Source organism: Erigeron canadensis, chromosome 6, assembly GCF_010389155.1.
Source record: "Erigeron canadensis isolate Cc75 chromosome 6, C_canadensis_v1, whole genome shotgun sequence".
Lineage (NCBI taxonomy): Eukaryota > Viridiplantae > Streptophyta > Magnoliopsida > Asterales > Asteraceae > Erigeron > Erigeron canadensis.
The window spans coordinates 5,483,180-5,503,141 of NC_057766.1; the positions used below are offsets into that span (position 1 = coordinate 5,483,180).

The 19,962-nt window shown below is 31.4% G+C and overlaps 1 protein-coding gene across 1 annotated transcript; it reads right to left on the bottom strand.

Annotated features, from left to right (window-relative positions):
* Positions 1-10,008: 10,008 nt before the first annotated feature.
* On the bottom strand, positions 10,009-10,821 carry LOC122604192. The gene has a single exon (XM_043777090.1). It carries the CDS (start codon positions 10,819-10,821, stop codon positions 10,009-10,011), a length of 813 nt encoding a protein of 270 aa, XP_043633025.1.
* Between the last annotated feature and the right edge of the window lie 9,141 nt (positions 10,822-19,962).

The window sequence follows — 19,962 nt, forward strand, 5'->3', positions numbered from 1 at the left end:
ATTATGAACAACTTACTTGAATTAAATGATGGGAATATCACTTGAAATCAATATACAGATGATAAATTAAACATGAATTCAGCCCTCCTTTCTTTTCTTCTTGATTCTCCTGCGTTTCTCTCTTTGGAGGGAGTATCAGATGAAGTCTGATAAGTATGTATGTAGGTGTATACGTGTATAATCCATAAAGATCCACTATATCATGTTTATCTACTAATTTAACGGGTATTTACACTCCTAATCCCTCTAATACAAATCGTTTAAACACCCGTTACTTTAAAACATAAGTCTAGATACTTAAAAGTATTCGGCTATTAAATAGTATAATCTCGACTCTATATACGGTCACCTATCATATTTTAATTTCTAACAAAATCATTTTATAATAGTAAAAGTAATAGTATTATCATTATTATAATAGCTTAAATTACGGGGTGTTACATAAGGTTGGATTCAATAAAGACTAAATCAAAGTTCAACTTATAATAACGTTGAATTCAATAAAAGACTAAATCAAAATCTTAAAATAAAGTCGAATTCAATAATGAAATAAGATCGAATTTAATAAAGTGTAAATCAAAATCAACTTGAAATAAGGTTGAATTTAATAAAGACTAAATCAATATCGACTATTAAGGTTGGATACAATAATGAAATAAGGTCGAATTCAATAAAGACTAAATCAAAATCGACTTGGTTTATTTATGTTTTCGTAATAACTCGTAAAACAAAATAAAAAGGTACACCTTCATGCGTCGAAAGTGATTAAGTTGTCTTATGAATTCACAATATTTTTATTCCAAGCATTAGATTAGATTATTCTGAAATAATATTGTGCTTACAAGTATTCTAATGATTAATTAAAAAGATAAACTTAAAGTGTTTTAGGAATTTGCACAATCCGACAAAGAGTTCAATACTAAATTGGTTTGTTTATGTTTTCGTAAAAACCAAATATTAGTGGTTTCGTTTATGGCGGCAGCAAACAAATCGGATACATTCATTTGCAAGATCATATTTTAGGGACAAACATAATAATACGAATTATGAGATTAATAGATCTTTGCTTTGATGTCACATGTTGGAATAATTATGATTCGTATTGTAAACATAATGAAAACATGATAATGATAATGTGTACATGACGATCCAGAGGACCTTGTGAGAGCAAGAACTATTGCCATTGATGTCGGGTTCCCAAAACAAGATGATTGTTTGATGATGAGATTGAGAATTAGGGAAAGAAAATACACACACAATAATGAGATTAAAATTAGGGTTAAAAAGGTTGGAAATGACTCTCTATTTATAGAGAAAACATTTACAACTTTAGCCCTTGGTGTTTAGTATGTGCAATATAAGTCCTCGTAGTTTCAATCATCTAATGGAAAACCCTATAATATGTCTTTAAGAGTAAATACGCTCATCATATATTTACTAGACATAGGGATTTCAGTTATTGTCAATTATCATATCACGAATGATAAACGGTCACATTTAACGTGGTTCCAACACATGCATTACGCTTTTGATATTTTGTTCTCAATTGTTGAAAGATTTGACGAACTAATTATCCAAATCTTAGTATCTATGGCAAAGTTGTAGACTTATTAGGTTGATAGCTCATGTCTGCCTTTATTACAATATTTAATTTTTGTGACTGGAGTTATACACCATCAAATAACATTTATGAGAATTTTTTATTTTATATATTACATTTATTATAACTTTTTTTTTTTGTTTTTGTCATTGTACCAAAACTGCTAGATCCTTTTTGCAAGGCCGAAACTATTAGATTAAAAAATCTTTTTCCTATAAGAAAGCTTGGGTCAATTAAGTTGTTGGGCCTGTAGATTTGAAAGAAAGGGCCGGCCTGTTTGAGCTTTTTGTAATGTTTTGTAGTTGTCAGTTACTCAGTAATTACACTGTTTTACCTTTAAAAAAAAAATAAAATTGTCGCATTGTTTCGTTTTTACTATCAAAAATTTTCTAAAGCTTATATTCTAACTTTTAGTTCCTTTCAGTTACTTTAAGTTCGTAGAATAACCAATATAACCTTAACCCTCAAACATTTTAACTTATCTATTTAGCATATAAATTAATTACAAAATGGGCATAGATATTGTGTATGTAAATTTTGACTAACATATTTTAATTTGTACTAGCATGGTACCTACGCGTTGTAGCGGATATATTTGACATCAAAAAATCGTCCGATGTACACCTATTTTTTCCTTGAATGAAACATGTTTAAATCGCAATGTTATACATATAATAACAAGGGTGGGTTGTGTGTGTTTCAAGGTGGGTGGGTTGTGTGTGTTTTAAGGGCAGGGAATAAAGAAGGTGTAAATGTAATTTCGCCATGTGTAACTTGTAGGAGAGACAGATTATTCTTTTTATGAAAAAGTATAGATTAGGAAAAACTAAACAAATAATTGTTATAAAGCCACAATCTAGGAAACTTATATAGAGGTGGCACTTTCCATTGAAGGTGTTGGGACTGTTGGCAGAGGTGGTACTAGAAGGAGGGCAAAGGGGGAAATGCCCCTCCTCAAAATTTGAATTTTGTCATATATTTTAAAATTTTTAATGAAATTTTAAATTTTTTTTATAGATTTTTAGCATTTTGCCCCTCTTTACATTTATTCTTCACGGAATTTTTAATTTTGTCTCTTTTGGAATTTTTTTCTGATACCGCCTCTGGGTGTTGGTATAAAAGGTTTAGATAATGGGTTTGGATTATTTATTCCTTAAATATTGTATTTATATAATTGGATTCCTAATTCATCCTTGTCATCTATAATATAATTAAAAGAGGGGGTTAGGGGTACACTTGGCACCCCTAATCCACCTCCTTGAGTCTAATCCCCACTCCTTATTAATCCTCTAATTTTTTTAATATTAATCTAAATTAATTTACACTTTTTGGTTTTCCATCATCAATCTACACTTTAACCCCAATCTAAAACAATTAATTTACACTTTTTAATTTCCCATCACCAATTTACACTTTAACCCAATTTAAAATAATTAACTTACACCTTTTGATTTTCCATCATTAATTTACACTTTAACCTAATTTATATTTAATTATACTTTTATATATATAGTTTTCACTTTTAAAATATAAAAAACTGTAAATTTTTTATTTAACTAAAGTTAAAAAAAAGGGATAAACTGAAATCAATATTTATATGGAGTTTAATTTTCGTATATTTCTTCGTTGGGCGGATAATTTTTGGAGTATTTTGACCAATGGAATGGCTATTCAGCTAGCAAATTTTTAAGTTGATTTCGGTATATCTATTTAATATATTTGAATTCCAATTTTTTAGCTTTGATTAATATATTTTGAGACTACCCGTCCATTGGACGGGTCTGACCACTAGTAGGTATATACGGGAAATCCTACAGATGTCGGCTAAAGTGGAAGCAAAAAATGATAAAATACCGTTTCATAAAGCCAGGGATGATACCTCTTTCATCACCATCGCAACCCTTAGCTAAAAAAACATGGGTTTAGTTTCGTTATGTTGCATATCGCGATATAGTTTGAAGACGGGAATCACCACCAGAGTCATGTTTACCTTTTTTTCTTAAAGCATGGGAAAAACCTAAGGTGGTTTTTGGTTCATGGAATCTTTAGGAATTCCATGGAATCGGAATTTAAATTCCATCCATTACATTGTTTGGTTGGACTAAGTGATGGAATTGGAATTGAAAACTTTCCTTCAAATTCCTTGATATACAGATTTTAGAAATCCTTCCATATACCCATGGAATCTTTACAAATCCATTGGAATTGAAACGTTTGACAACCCCCCACCCCCAAAAATATATATATATATATATATAACCTGTTTCCTCCATTTGTATATCTGTTGCAGCCATGATTCGTTGGTGTATCCCCACCCCAACCACCGCCACAACCTCCTCGCCGCCGATGTTGTTATTGGTTTCTGATTGTCACTAATCCAAACTCCATTGGGTTGTTTTTATTAAATAATATGTTTGTTATTCATGGTTGTTAGATGAGAAAATTGAAGAATTGTTGTATTTTTTGAAATAATCCATCTGATGGATCTTGATAGATTTATAAGTAAAAAAGAATGTTGTAGATGGAGAAAATGGATTTTTTGAAGAGACGGAATAAAGAAATTTTAAATGAAAAGAAAATTGTAAATGTCTAATAAGGGGTAATTTTGACTTTTGTTATGTTAATATATGAATTCCTTTAACTAAATTCCGTTGAATTCTGTCAACCAAATACATGACTTATTTTAAAACATTGAGATTCCAATTCCCTTTAATTCCAAATACTTTGACTGATTCCAATTCATTCAAAAACATTCTGTGAACCAAACAGCCCCTAAAACTTCAACCTATTACATAAATATTAATCCAATAGAATCTGGATTCAGAAATTTCTTAAAAAGTTAGAGGTTTCTCAATTATCGATCAAATAGACTTTTTTTTTATTTCTTTTTGAAAATAAGTGTGTTTACTCAAAACCATTGAAAAAGTCAAAAACAAAATCAATTATTTATTTAGCGAACTTGATATAATTTACTTAATTTTTATTAATAAAGTTATATCAAGAACATACAGAGTTATCCAAATTAAAACATATTTATGTTTTCTGATTAATACTCGTAATATTATTAGGTTCGTATGTGGCGCTAAGGAAAAGCAATATTTGGTGGGCTTTTGAGCACGAGATGATACGGTGAATAATTAATCGAAGGGTTCAAAATACCATGGGTTGTGTGCCTTTTCAAACATTTTTTTTCCCCTTTTCTGCATGTGCCTCTTTAACTAAATTTTCTTTATTAATGTTACAAATAAATTAGAGTAATAAATTATAAATACTTAGGTACATATCGGGTATGATATTGGAGTATTTTCATAGCAATGATGGGACAACCGGCCGTAATGTGGGTATAATGTTTTCTATTGGAAATGTTTCAAGTTACATTATCGTTATAATGGTGCTATAGCAATTAGCAGATCTCACGTAAAATAACGGTCATAATAGCAGTTCCAGTATTATAGACATTATTTTATCAATATTGATGTTGTAGCGGTGCTATGGCGTATTCTTTTTGCCCAAATCGAAATATAACATTACAAACACGAATTTTTGCAAATGTAAAGTGTTAACACTAATGTTTAAAATTAAAGAGAAAATTTCATTACATCACTTTGCGGTTTGTCATTTTATCAATTTCGCCCTTTAACTTTTTTTGTATTATTACTTCACCTTATGGTGATTTTTTGTATCATTGGAAACCCCTCTCTTTAACAAACGTTTATTGGTCTTCGTTAAATCCCTCATGTGCATTGCATACGAGGGCATTTCCGTCCATTCATATTTAATAACCCTTATAACACCAATTTCATCCACCCATTCCAAACACACAGATCAAATAAATCATATCCCTACAAAACTCTTTTTTTTCCTCATCTTTTTTTTTTCTTTTCCATATCAAGAATCAACACCATCCTAAAAGTTAAACATCCATTCATAACTAGAATAAAAATGGCTCAAAACAAAGGGAATTAAGAGATGAAAGCGCATGTGTATTAAAACTAAAACAAAATAGATTGATTTAGCTTCTAAAGAAAATGATTGGTGAAGATATGAACATCACTTCTGCCGCCATAATATTTTTTCTTCTTCAACAAAGAAAACATCACCAGATCTGTATCTATTCACAAATGACTGGTGAAGATCTGCTTGTAAATCAATTTTGATATCCAAATCCCAAATCAAATTTTCAAATATAAACTAAACCTGCCGGAAAAACCTACCACTACTCGAATAACCCGTAGCAACAGACCTCACCACCACCCAGAATAACCGCCGAAAAAACCCCTCAACAACAGACCGTACCACCACCACATCGTCGGAAAAAACCCGCAACAACACTACCACCCGAGTAACCAGCCGAAAAACCACCACCATAACCCGCCTTTATTTCTTTGGATACCCATAAAATCAAAAATCAATATCTAGTTACCATTTTCTTGAAACTCAATGATGCTATCTAGAAGTCAGGCTAATTGTGTTGTTATTAACGCGGAAGAATTATTATGAAAATGAATTGTATTATTGAAAAATTATATAAAGAGTATATATATACAGGATTACGACTAACCACTTCTAACTAACTCCAACTAACTTACTTCTAAACTTTACACATTAAACCTCAAACTATCAATAATTACATATTACCCCCTCCAACTATCCAAACTGTACAATATTGCATATATTTACATAATTCTTCATCCTCCCCTCAAGTTAGGAGCATTTTCAACTCCTAACTTGTCAATCAAAGAAGAATGTTGTACTCTATTCAAAGCCTTGGTCATCACATCAGCTAGCTGCATATGGGAAGGAATAAAAGCAGTTTGCAAAAATCCTTCTTCAACCTTATCTCTAGTAAAGTGACAATCAATGTCAAGGTGTTTAGTCCTCTCATGATAACAAGGATTGGCTGCTATCTGTTGAGCAGACTTGTTATCACAAAAGAGAGTTATGGGACACTGTACAGGCACATGCAAATCTTGCAAAAAAAAACTTAACCAAAGCAGTTCACAAGTAGTAGCAGCCATGCTTCTATATTCAGCCTCAGTTGTTGATCTTGATACAGTTGCTTGCTTTTTAGTTTTCCATGAAACAAGTGCATGTCCCAAAAAAATACAATAGCAAGTTAAGGATCTTCTGGTCATCAAACAAGATGCCCAATCAGCATCAGAAAAACCAGTGAGTTTTAGATGTGGCTGAATGGGATAAAACAACCCCTTTGAAATGGAACCTTTCAAATATCTCAGCAAATGCAGTGCAGCCTGCATATGTACTTCTTTTGGTGCGGAATACAAATTGACTAGGATGTTGCACACTATAAGAAATATCTGGCCTGGTCATGGTAAGATAGAGAAGCCTGCCAACTAACCTTCTATAAGCACCAGGATCAATTAAAGGAATACCTTTATGTAGTGACAATTTGAGATTTGGTGGGAGAGGATAAGGAGCAGGTTTTGCAGCAGTCAATCCTGCATCTTGTAATAAATCAAGAATATACTTCCTTTGATTGAGATAAGTACCCACCTCAGTTCTGCCAAATTCAATTCCAAGAAAGTATTTAGCTAAACCCAAATCTTTTATGGTGAATTTCTCATCAAGAGCTTTTTTAACTTCTGTTATTTCCTTGTCACAATTCCTAGTGAGTAATATATCATCTACATATACCAATGTTGCAGTGAAAGAATCTCCAGTCTTCTTAACAAATAAAGAATAATCATGTTTGGATTGTACATATCCAAAACCAGTTAAGAATTTTGACAGCTCTAAATTCCATTGTCTGGATGCTTGTTTCAATCCATATAAAGATCTTTTTAATTTGCAAACTTGTCCAGGAGCAACTTTGGTATACCCTTTAGGAGGAAACATGTAGATATCTTCATCAATATATCCATGAAGAAATGCATTATTTACATCTAATTGATGTAAGGCCCATTCTTTAGCAGTGGCCAATGCAATAAGGACTCTGACAGTTGCCAATTTTGCAACAGGAGAAAAAGTATGTTTGTAATCAGTTCCTTCTTGTTGATTAAACTCTCTTATAACCAATCTGGCCTTTAATCTCTCAACAGACCCATCTGGATTGAATTTGGTTTTATAAACCTACTTTGAAGTAATGGCTTGCTTGTCAGTGGGTAAAGTAGTTAAAATCCAAGTTTCATTCTTCTCAAGAGCATCAAGTTCCTTCTACATAGCATCAACCCATCCAGAATGATGACTAGCTTGCAAATAAGACTTAGGTTCTTCTGCACTAAAAACATTAGCTAAAAAGGCAATGTGATCTTGAGGAATTCTTTGAAAATCAGTTTGAGCAAACAATGGATAAACCACATTTGCCTTTGCTGACTTTGATTGTCTAGAACCAGTTGTAACAAAATCCTGCAACCAGACTGGTGCAGTTTTGGTTCTTGAAGATTTCCTTGGTTGAATATCAACATCATTAACCACATCATTTGCAGAGCCAAAATTATTACCAGGAATATCACTGTTATGTTCAATAACCGCATTAAACCTCTCATCAGTCACAAGATTGGTTTCATCTGAAAGGGCACTAGTATCTTCTAAATTTTGAACATTATTTGAATTATTTAATAATTCAAAATTAATGTCAGAATTAGAAGAAATATCTAAATTGTCAGACTCATTTATAGAAGTGACCATAGGAACTGAAGTTGATTTGGTCTGCACACTTTGTCTTTGCTTAAAAGGAAAAATTGTCTCTTCAAAAATGACATCCCTGCTATGAAAAACCTCCCCAGTCTCAAGATGATACAATCTATATCCTTTTTGAGCAGGTGGATATCCCAAAAGTATGCATTTAATCCCTCTAGGTGCAAACTTATCTTTATGTGGTTTCACATTTGCAGCATAACACAAACACCCAATTGTTCTTAAAAAGTCATAAATGGGCTTGACACCATGAAGAACCTCAAAAGGAGTTTTTCAACCCAACTGCTGCATAGGCATCCTATTAATTAGATAAGTAGCAGCTAATATACAATCTCCCCAGAATTTTGCTGGCAAACTGACATGTAGCTTAAGAGCTCTAGCTGTCTCAATCAAATGCCTATGTTTTCTCTCAACTATCCTATTTTGCTAGGGTGTATAAACCATAAACTTATGATGTATGATGCCTTATGCCTTGAAATAAGTTGAACACTCTTTATTGATTATCTCAGTCCCATTATCAGACCTAATGAACTTGGGCTTGGTTTTAAAATGATTTTCCACATAAGCTACAAAACTGGCTAAAATAGCAGGAATTTGGTCCTTAGAATGAACTAAATAAGTCCAAGTGACTCTGCTCTTATTTTCCACTATAGTGAAGAAATAGTGTGACCCAAGCAAAGCAGGGGATTTATAAGGACCCCATAAATCAACATGGACCAAATCAAAACTCTTAAGAGAAACAATTTGACTCTTAACAAAAGGTAATCTATGAGTTTTGGAAAGTCTACAACTTTCACAAACAAAGTCAGCTACATTCAAATTTTTACATTCAGGTACATGAATGAGCTTAGACAAAGACATATGGCCAAGTCTGGCATGAACAGTTTCAATATTCACATTGTTACAAGATACTGCAGAGTTGCTAGAATCAATATTATTATTTGAAACAAGAGGAAATTTGCTAAAAACATGAGAAAATCTTCTTTGGAATTTCAGACACTTGAGAACTTGTCTTTGGAAGAGAAGATATGCATATGTATAAGCATCTAGAACCCTTTCCAACAGCCACTATGTTGCTATTTGAAAGGTCCTGAAAAACACAAAAAGTGGGGGAAAATTGAGCAAAAAGACCTTGGGTTACTAACAATTTTCCTACTGATAATAGGCTGAACTCAAACTCAGGAACATATAGAACATCATTGAGGGTAAGATTATCAGACAATTTCACTTGTCCAACAATATAGACAGGAATGACCTTTTTGTTAGGCAGATGCACATGAATAGGTATCTTTAATTTTCTTGTTGCAATGAAGAGATGAAAATGAGGTGTCATGTGATCAGAAGCCCCAGTATCAATGATCCATTCAATATGCAAAATATATGTGTTTCCAATAGAGGTCATGGCAAAAGAGGTGACATAGCAAGATATACCTGCATGACCACTAGAAGTACTAGGGTCCACATTGCCCTGGATTTGTCCTTTGTCTCTAAACATCTTGAAAACTTCTTGACAAACTGCAGAAACCAATTTTGGATCCAATCCTGTATTTCCTGTAGAAATCTCATTCTCAAACGACAAATCAAATGGAGTTTCTCCTTCATATCCAATATTAACTTGGGCTGTTAGTTTTCCCTTCTTTCCTTTTTTTTCTTTATACCAGTCAGGATATCCTATCCTCTCAAAACACTGCTCAAAGGAATGCCCATCCTCATTACAATAAGTGCAATGCCTTTTCATTTTAGGCCTAAATTCAACCTGAGGTCCTTTTTCCAATTTTCTTTCCACTAAAGCCATTCTTGTTGCCATTCATTTTTGCAAAAAATGCAGTTGGATCAGGCACATTATGTGTGATTTGTTTCTGTTTCTCAACTTGTTGTACTATATAATATGCCTTATTCACATTAGGCATGGGATCCATAGCAAGAATCTGATTCCTCACAGATTCATAATCATCATTTAACTTCATAAGAAACTGCACAAGCCTTGTTCTACTTTCCAACTCAAGAAATTTCTCTACCAACTTACAAGTACATTCATTCATCTTTCCACATGTACATGTAGGTAGACCATTGAGGTTATGAAGTTCATCCCAACATTTCTTCAACTTATTAAAAAAAGCTGCTATGGACAAACTACCCTGAGTAATTCCACTTAACTCCTTTTCTAACTGGTAAATCAATGGACCATTACTTTGTCCATATCTTTCAGTGATCTCTTTCCACAACTCAGATGCAGAAGTGGTATACAAAAAAGCTTCAGACAGTTTAGTTATCATAGAGTTCAAGATCCAACATGTAACCATATAATCACATCTAATCCATTTCTGCAATTTTTCTTCATCATTCTCAGGTTTCTTACAAGTGCCATCAATAAAACCTAATTTCAATTTAGCACCCAAAGCCATTTTGACAGTTCTACTCCAGCCATGAAAATTACTTCCATTAAAAGCGGTAATTGTAAAAGCCATACCTGGATGATTAGAACTAGCTACATGTAAAGAATCATTCACCGTATTCTGAACAATATTTGCTTGAAACGAAGGAATTGAATCTGTAAACGCCATGGAAATGATGACGTCAGCACCGTTTTAGCAAATATCAACCAAGACTTAATCAAACCTCAAAGAAACAACAAATTGAAGCTGTAGTTAGCATCAATTAAAGAAAAATGAGTAAAAATAGTGCAAGATTGACAAAAACAGTTAATCAATTCGATTACACAAAACCCTAGATCGGAGAAGACGACCGAAAATCGCCGGAGAATAGCAATTCCCTCTAATTACACCACAAATGTAACAGAATAGAGGCAAAACTAAACCTAATTTTGCAATTGCTACACCATGAAAACAAGATTCATAGCTCTGATACCATATTAACGCGGAAGAATTATTGTGAAAATGAATTGTATTATTGAAAAATTATATAAAGAGTATATATATACAGGTTTACGACTAAACACTTCTAACTAACTCCAACTAACTTATTTCTAAACTTTACACATTAAACCTCAAACTATCAATAATTACATATTACCCCCTCTAACTATCCAAACTGTACAATATTGCATATATTTACATAATTCTTCAGTTGTGTTCCTTCTCACATGTAAGGACATAACCATCGACTCCACTTATGGTATTTTCATATTTGTTGCATTTGTTTAACAATAAGAATTTATGTATGTATAAATGATTCAAAGGAACAACGATGGTTGGGTGGTCCACCACCGCCACCATCATCTTAGGTGGTTGATTTTTCAGCGAGAGTACATGACCTGAATCTGGTGCCACCACCAACATCGTGTGGATCTAGAAAAAAGGATCTTAAAAGAAGAAAAAAAAACCATACAAAATAGGAATGGATTATATATTTAATCAGATCAGGAATGCATTTTAAAGGAAATCTTTGGTAAGGATTCTAAAAGAGATTTGGTGACTATGATGTTTAAAGATGCTTAGAGATGGAGAAAAAAATGTGAGGGGAGAGATTTAAGATGTGGTTGTTTGATCTAGGAAGAGAAGCAAGAACAAGTGTTTAGATGTAAACGACCAATATACTGGTGATTTTGGGAAGAGAAGTAAGAACACGTGGTAGGGTTAACGGATGGAGACAAACGACGTTTGGACTGAGGGTGATGTATTGATACAGAAAGTTGTTATAGGGTGATCTAATGATAAAGAAAAAGGACAGGGGCGAAAAATTTAAAAAATGGCAAACCACAAGGTAATCTAATGAAATTTTCTCCAAATTAAATATTGACATTTTAAACTAGACTTTTAATATTTTATTAAGAGTTAAGTAGTTAATATATATATTAAAAAAAAAGTAGTTAATCTTAATTTTAATTTTAATTTTAATATATACTAAAACGCAACTGAACTAATCTCAATTGACCAATCACATCTCTCAATTTATCAAAATCAATTAACTCAACACATCACTAAATTAATTTACACTTTTTGGTTTTCCATCACCAATCTACACTTTAACCCAACTTAAAAATAATCAATATTTTATTGCATAATGTCCATCTAATAACAAAATGTAGTTAAAAGTTAGAGATATTTTTGAATTAATATGAATTAATATTATATCAATATTTTATTTTATTTTATTAATCGTAATCAAACTAATTGTAATTTTTTTTACTATTATAATTATAATCAGACTATAATTAAGGATAATTATTTTAGTAATTGGAATCAAACTATATTTTGAATACAAATTCTTCTCATATAAACCGAACATTACAAATAAAATCACATAACGTTAAATCATCACAAAAAAAACCTCGCGAATCAGCTGCTACTTATATCGTTGTCAACATTCATGGTTAATAAAAGTGAATTTATTTATTTTTTAAAAAATTAATGAGAACTCAATCAATTGTGTAATCAATGTTAAGATATTGTTTCTCTGAAACAATTTGTATAAAAGAAACTCTGTTACACTATCCATCTTTGATATGATTTAGTATCAATATTTACATTTAAATATCTCAGTTTTTTTCTAAGTATATTTTCACTTTTAACGTATAAATATTTTTTTTATTTCATATACTAATTCTTATATTAATAATGTTGTAAAACCCGTATATTTGGCATGGATCTAAAATCTAATATATACTGATATTGCATCATATTAAAATTACGACTATCCTATCGCGATAACCAATATCTCAAATATTAGTCATTGACCATTATTTGATTCTGGAACACTAAAATTATTACATAGGCTCCAAGTGAATATGATATGCTCATACGTATTTAAAACTAAAAGTATGCTTGACAATTGAAAAAGAGTAACTCTTAATGCCGTCTTTTATGGATTTTGAGTATAAATACCGTTTTCGATAGTATAAGGGGAGGTTGATATGTAGACAACCTTACCCCTACCAAATGTAGAGACGTTGCTTCTAGATTCTATCAAAGGTAGAAAAAGACCTTCAGTTGAGATGTACATCATTAATATTTTTCTTACAATACTAAGGTGTTCCTTTATATTGATTTTCAGTTCATATTTCTCGTGAACGCTCTAGGCCTTTTAAGCTTATACAACTATATATGTGAGAAACTGGGAAATACCTGCTGGCTAGAAAAGATGAATGTCTGGCTTTCGATAAATGAAGCAGGGACGGACCTAGGGGCGGCTGAAGTAGGCGACCGTGCCAGGACAACAAAAAAGGCACTAACTTTACGGTCTACGTTTTTTGTATAATATGCTTATTAAAGCACATCATTTTTTTTTTTTTTTATTTTTATTAATATTTATACATCGGATACATGGGTTGGTAATGTTCATAGTCAGCAAGGTTATCCAAATGATGTCCTCAACAATAAACATCGAACCCATAACTCCATGAGTCCATGAGTGTACGAAGTTATTTCGAAAATTGACCTTTTGGGCTGCTGCTGCTCACGAAACATAAGGCCCAAAGGCCACTTCTTCTCTCTTTTGGGCTGCTGCTGCCCACGGACCAAACACCACAAGTGGGCTGCCCACTTTGCTTTCTTTTTCTATTTGTCTTTCTCGGCTGCAGCCCACACGAACACCACCACTTATGGGCTTGTATTTATTAGTCCATATTATGTGTTGCATATTTTAGCCTCGTCTCGCCGTCTTGTATCTTGTTAACAACATTTAACCGAGTAATTTTCTGTGGACCTGTAATAATAGTAAATAACATTAAGTACCAGAAGTTCACATATATAAATTAATTAGGCATTAAAATGCGGTCTTATGATATAAGAAATAATCACAAAATGGACGCTTATCATGAGCCATGATCAAAGTTAAGAGTGGAACCCCTTGGGTAGATCACTATATCACCGATCACTCCCTATGATCTATCACCTTCACCAGCTATCCCTTATTAATATCCTTAAGGGCGAAACTCATACTGTACCCTTATATGTATAGTCTACTAACTTGGATTAGAAATTTTTTTTTTTATTTTTTAATTTTTTTTTGTAGAAAGAGTTAATTAAAAAAAAAATGAAAAACATGAAGAAAAGAAAAAAAATCATAAAAACAGCTTAAAAAAAATCAAAAACAAACTTTCTATTCCTTAAAAACATTCTCTTTGTATATCTACCCTATATATATATTTTGTAAGAAATGAACATAAACATCAGTATCATTTTTAAAAAAATAAATAAATGTAATTTATTAATTTATAGGGAAAGACAGAGAAACAACATTGAAATTGATACTTGTTTTTATATTAAACTCGCAATTTTACATATAGGAATTTGTAAAGTATATATAGCATTTAATAGGTAACAAAATGTCAATCTTCCATTAGATGAGTTGGAAAAAACATGTGTCTCCATGCTAGAAGGCCCAGGTTAGAATCCTAGCACAAACATTTATATTTTTAAAATGCAAGGCACTCTTAAAAACTGGGGTTGACTAAGCAAAGTACGTGAATGCTGATGTGTCTCTCAGATCAATATCGTGCGACACGTAAGGAAATACTTACGTGGCGCGTTAAGAAACCGCCACTCGAGCACTTTGAGATAGCCTTATATATGAAGATAGAATTGAAATAAAAAAGTATCTTCAACTAGAGTCTTATTTTCTTGCTCAACTCATTAAAATGTTAAGATTAAATGCCATAACCAAGCAATACAAAATCTTTTTAGGTCACACACAATAAAACAAATTTTTTTTAAAAAAAAATTGTAAGAAAACTTTCCAAAAGAAAAGTCATAAAGGTAAATTATATAATATATATATATATCCATATTAAACCCACAGAAAGGGATTCGAACCATTGAAAGTAAACCGTATACAGTTTTCAAGACTGAGACTTTTAACCGCCCAACAATCTCTCAGAGCCCAATCATTTCCTAATTAATGAACCAATTTACATAAAATGCCCCTAACCCTTGTTTTATATCTTAAACATTTGATATACCTAATCGGCCCTTATTGATTTACACTATCTACCTTTTAATTCCTAAAATATGTATACTATTATTTTTGTATCAATTATTTTTACATTAATATTTACATCAATAATCTACACTGCTACTCGCCGCCGCCGCCACCACCACCATCTTTGTAGCCGCATTACAAGATATTCATCTGGTATGTTCAAAACAACCAAGAGTCTAAGCAAAATTAAAACTTTTAGAATGTTTATAAACAACATTTAATGTACTAATAACTTTTTTTTTTATTAATAAGTAATATCTATATTAACCTTTTAAAATCAATATTAAAATACTTTGTAAAATATAATTTGTGTTTCTGTTCTTTGTTTTATATTGTATAATATTCTAAATCTTGAAGCAAAATTGACTTTTTTTTTTATTGTATTGTGTAACAAAGTTTTAGGCTCCAACCATTTCACGTACGTAAATAGCATGGTCACTGGCGTACCTTTGGGTGAGCTCGAAGAAGGGAGGTGGGTGCAATGGCGGATGTATGTTAGGGCCCGAGGGGGCCCAGACCATCCCCTATTTTTTATTTGGTAATGCGATGTTATACGTATTTCTTTCGGAGATATATATAATAGGTTCTCTCCAATTATTTTTCACAAAATTTTTGATATTTTAATAAGTTTAATAGTCTAATAATATTTACATGTTTAATTTTTATAGCCCGTAATCCACTTAGCCATTAACTAATGGTCAATTTTTGAAGTACTTAAGTTTTTGTTTGTTGGAAACTATTTTCTATGTATGTGTGTAAGAACGTTAGTTTGAATGATTGAAGAAAAATTACATTTTATGTATTTTTTGTTTGACCCGACTCGAATTATCGACCCTAATACAATAACCGTAACATATGATAGAAGCATAAAATTTTAGTCCCCCTCCACCGAATGCTTCAAGATCTACCTTGTCAATTTTTTGGGTTTAAGTATTGGTGGAGGCCTCTTCAAAAGTATAGGGAGTAACCAGTGGGAATTCGCATATAGCACGATAGGATATCAATGTGGGTTGTGGCCCCAAATATTAACTATTACCTCACCATGAAAAAGAAAAAGTTATCACAAACTCCCTTGTTAAAGTACCGAGAGCAGATCTTTATGTGCAATGCAAATGCGGAAAGGTTGTGTTGAATTTAGACCGAATATCTTGGTATACCTTACCTATGTGAAATAAATATGAAGACCCGATATGATTGTAAGTAGGTGCAAATAGGACCATAATACATAAAGAAAAGGCCAAAACAAATTCAAAGGATCCTCTACTACGCCGTTTTAGTAGATAAAAACTTTAACCCTTTTACCCTACACATTTATGAAATGACAATGTACTAGAGCCCATGTCCTTGCACCACTTTATGCAACTAAATTTGTTGTCTACTTAGAAAAAGATGCAAGTTAAATTATTAACGTGATACCTCGGTAGAACTTAGAAGGGAATATCGGTATTTCATTAATTTTTTTTTTTTTTAATCTTTTGTTTTTTATAAAAATCATTAGGTTGCTTTTATAAAAGAATATATTGTTTTCCAGCTTAGAAATGGGTTAAGCATTCGATAAGAGACATGTTCAAATTCTTTCTGTTCACATAGTTAAAGATAAAAAGTATGAAGCTAGTCTTTATCACGAATATTGTGTATAGCATTATATATGGATAAATGGAGGCTTTTTATCTATCTAGCTATTTGAATTGAAATGGCAACTTCTGTTAATTTTATATGAACACATCTAGATTACAAGAAGTCACAAATACTAGTTAGAAATGAGGGTTTAAATGGCTCTTAACTATTATAATGGTGCGCATTGATGTAATACACTGGAGATGAAAATATATTTGTGAAAGAAATATTCTGTTTGCGTCAAAAAGATGCAAACGATTTATGTATTGGAGATGCACTTAGAAAATGTTTTAATTACTATAACGAATTAACAAGCTAATTTTGTTAATTACGTCATACTTGACTTGATATAATTATATTGTTCTTTTCAATTTTCGAGTTATATACTTATATGATGATAATAAGATATGACAATTAAAATTTTATAGGTTAGTTGAAAACAAATTCAAAAATGACAATGAGGAACATATCAGTGGGTAAATGTTTAGGATTTATGAAGGAACTTATCTGATTTTTACCTATAAATTGTGAGTTCGACTCTTTAAAATGATTAGTTTCTCAAAATTTAAAGGGATGAGATTCCTAAAAATTATCCAATTTGATGGGAAATTTTGACCCTTGATTTAAAAACAAGGTTTAAGATTATCTTTTAATTTTAACTATCGATTTTAAAATTAAGAATCAAGATTGTTCTAACTTGACACCTTTAGTTATTTTCAATTTAAGTGAACCTCCTCACAATTTTCAATACCACTAACAGATTTGAACCTCTAGCGGGTTGGAGTGGTGTGCTAGGTTGTTTCAATGTATCCAGTGTTCTTCGAAAGTCGATTCTTTACAAACTGTTAAAATTTAAAATTATTGAGAATAGAAATTCCTTTTGACATGGCAAATTAAAAATAGTTTATCATTTAAAACATTGATTATATTAGTTTTCTTTACATTTCTAACAATCTTTGTTTCCCATAATATTGTTATTAGGTTTATTGATGAATTTAATATCTTTCACATAGTTAAATTCCTGACCTTTTATTAATTATCTTAATAATAAGTATTATTCTCTTAATTCATCTTTCGTTGATTGATATCTATACTATCTTATAATAATTATCACTTTCTCTTTCATAAAAGTGTTAGATGGAAAATTACCATTTTACCCTTTATAAATTAATTTACATCATTAATCCTTTATCTTCTAAATTATATCTACTATCACTTTACATCAATTACATTTATACAAATTACTTACAGAGTTGCATCCACCATGAACAACACCACCACGGCCACCGTTACCACAGCCAATCGTCGTCACCACCAAACCGCCGCTGCATCGCGCGGGTACAGTGCTAGTATAAGTTAAAGATAGTACTTCATTTTATTTCCCTCCCTTTAAATATTAAACTACTAACTTGAAATTGAACATTCATTCCTAGGCTCCTAGCTAGTTATTTTGCTTTTACTCATTTTCTACATACAACTATTTGAAAATGAAGGGACTTGTTATTTAAATTACTAAAGCAAATTAACTATTTTCTACTTACACTCCCTCACTATCATTACTTCCTCATCTCTTACCTTTAACTTTTTTTTTTTAAATATTATTTTCAGTTATTTCAACACAAACCTAAATAAAATTACTAGTTTTTAAGAAAAAACATGACATCAATATTAATAATAAAATATTACACTAAAACGTATAACGAAAATACGAAGATTACACTATTTGAGTACATAATTAGCATATGGATTCTATTAATACTCACGAATTAGGTTCATCGTTGATTTCATGTCATCGAGCGTCATGTTATCATCCACCCTCAATCCAAAATTCGGAACTGGACTTTTGGACGGAAGGAGACCCTTAAGTTTACGCTTGATTTTAATTCAAGAGTTTAAATTTCTCTAACATAAATAGTCTATGTTAAGAAACTTGAGAAAATCTCTTCCCCATTTGCACTCGTAATGTCTTACCAGCTTCACCAATCAGTTTCATTGGTCAATAATCTACCTGCAGGTATAGCTATAAACTTTATCTATATAAAACCTTTTAAATCATTTTTATCTTTCCCAAAATATATTAGTATGTCATCCATTAAATATTAGTGGTTTGTTAGGGCTGTATTTAAGGTACATAAATTATTTGTACATTATCATGAAAATCAAGTGGTAGACTTTTAATATGTAAAGTACAAATATTTTTATGCACGTTAAATACAATCCTTCCCTAAATATTATATCACTATTTTCCTGGACGAGGAAAACATAGATTGCACGTATCAACTCATTAATATATAAATACACTAATAACTTTTAGAAATCATTGTGGCCATCAAAAGTGGGACAAATATATTCAAGTTATAATTAGAAATGTGATTTCTTCCATTTCAGGATGCCTAATTGGGGTTCATGTATGTATGAAGTTAACATCAAGTAGTCCAAATCAAAAATCCATTTCTAAATGTCATTAGATTCATTTATTCATAAAAGTGTTTGGAACATTGTTCTTTTGCCAATGTTGGCCATAACCCATAATTATCAAACACTTTTTTTGTGCAAAGAAAATGATGGATATATTTTCCATAATAATTATATATCTTTGTTGGAAAATCTTTGTAATGTCTTGATTATGATGTAACGAAAATGATGTATCAATAATACTTAATGGACAAATACAAATTAATACTTTAAGTTTATATTGTTGTTATTATCTCAGTCGTTGTAAATAGTATATGTCATAATTATACAAACTTTTTGTTCGTTTGAACAACAAGATATTAAATTAACTTTAATTTAATACATAAAACAAATTCTTTTGCTCAAATTCATAATTTAAATAACATTATTTTAATTATTGTCTCTTCGATTCGATTGGATGCATCATGCATAGGTTTGACGTCATTTTAAGAAAAAATGATCAAGCGATTTAAAAGATGATTAGTAATTTCTCAATTACGAGTCTATAGCGCGCAATTTATTTTGTAAAGCAAAAAAAGAATAGGGATAACAATGATCGAGGCGAACGCCGAACGGTTTCTTATATAGTATGCGTGAAATCTTACATTATATAGTATGCGTGAAATCTTACATTATAAATTGTCATGTGGCAAAGAAAATATTGGCCTGATTTCTGTTTGGCTCCAGGTTAATTC

Excerpts from the sequence above, each read along its gene's own strand:
- LOC122604192 (XM_043777090.1), bottom strand. The coding sequence starts at position 10,821 with ATGGCGTTTACAGATTCAATTCCTTCGTTTCAAGCAAATATTGTTCAG.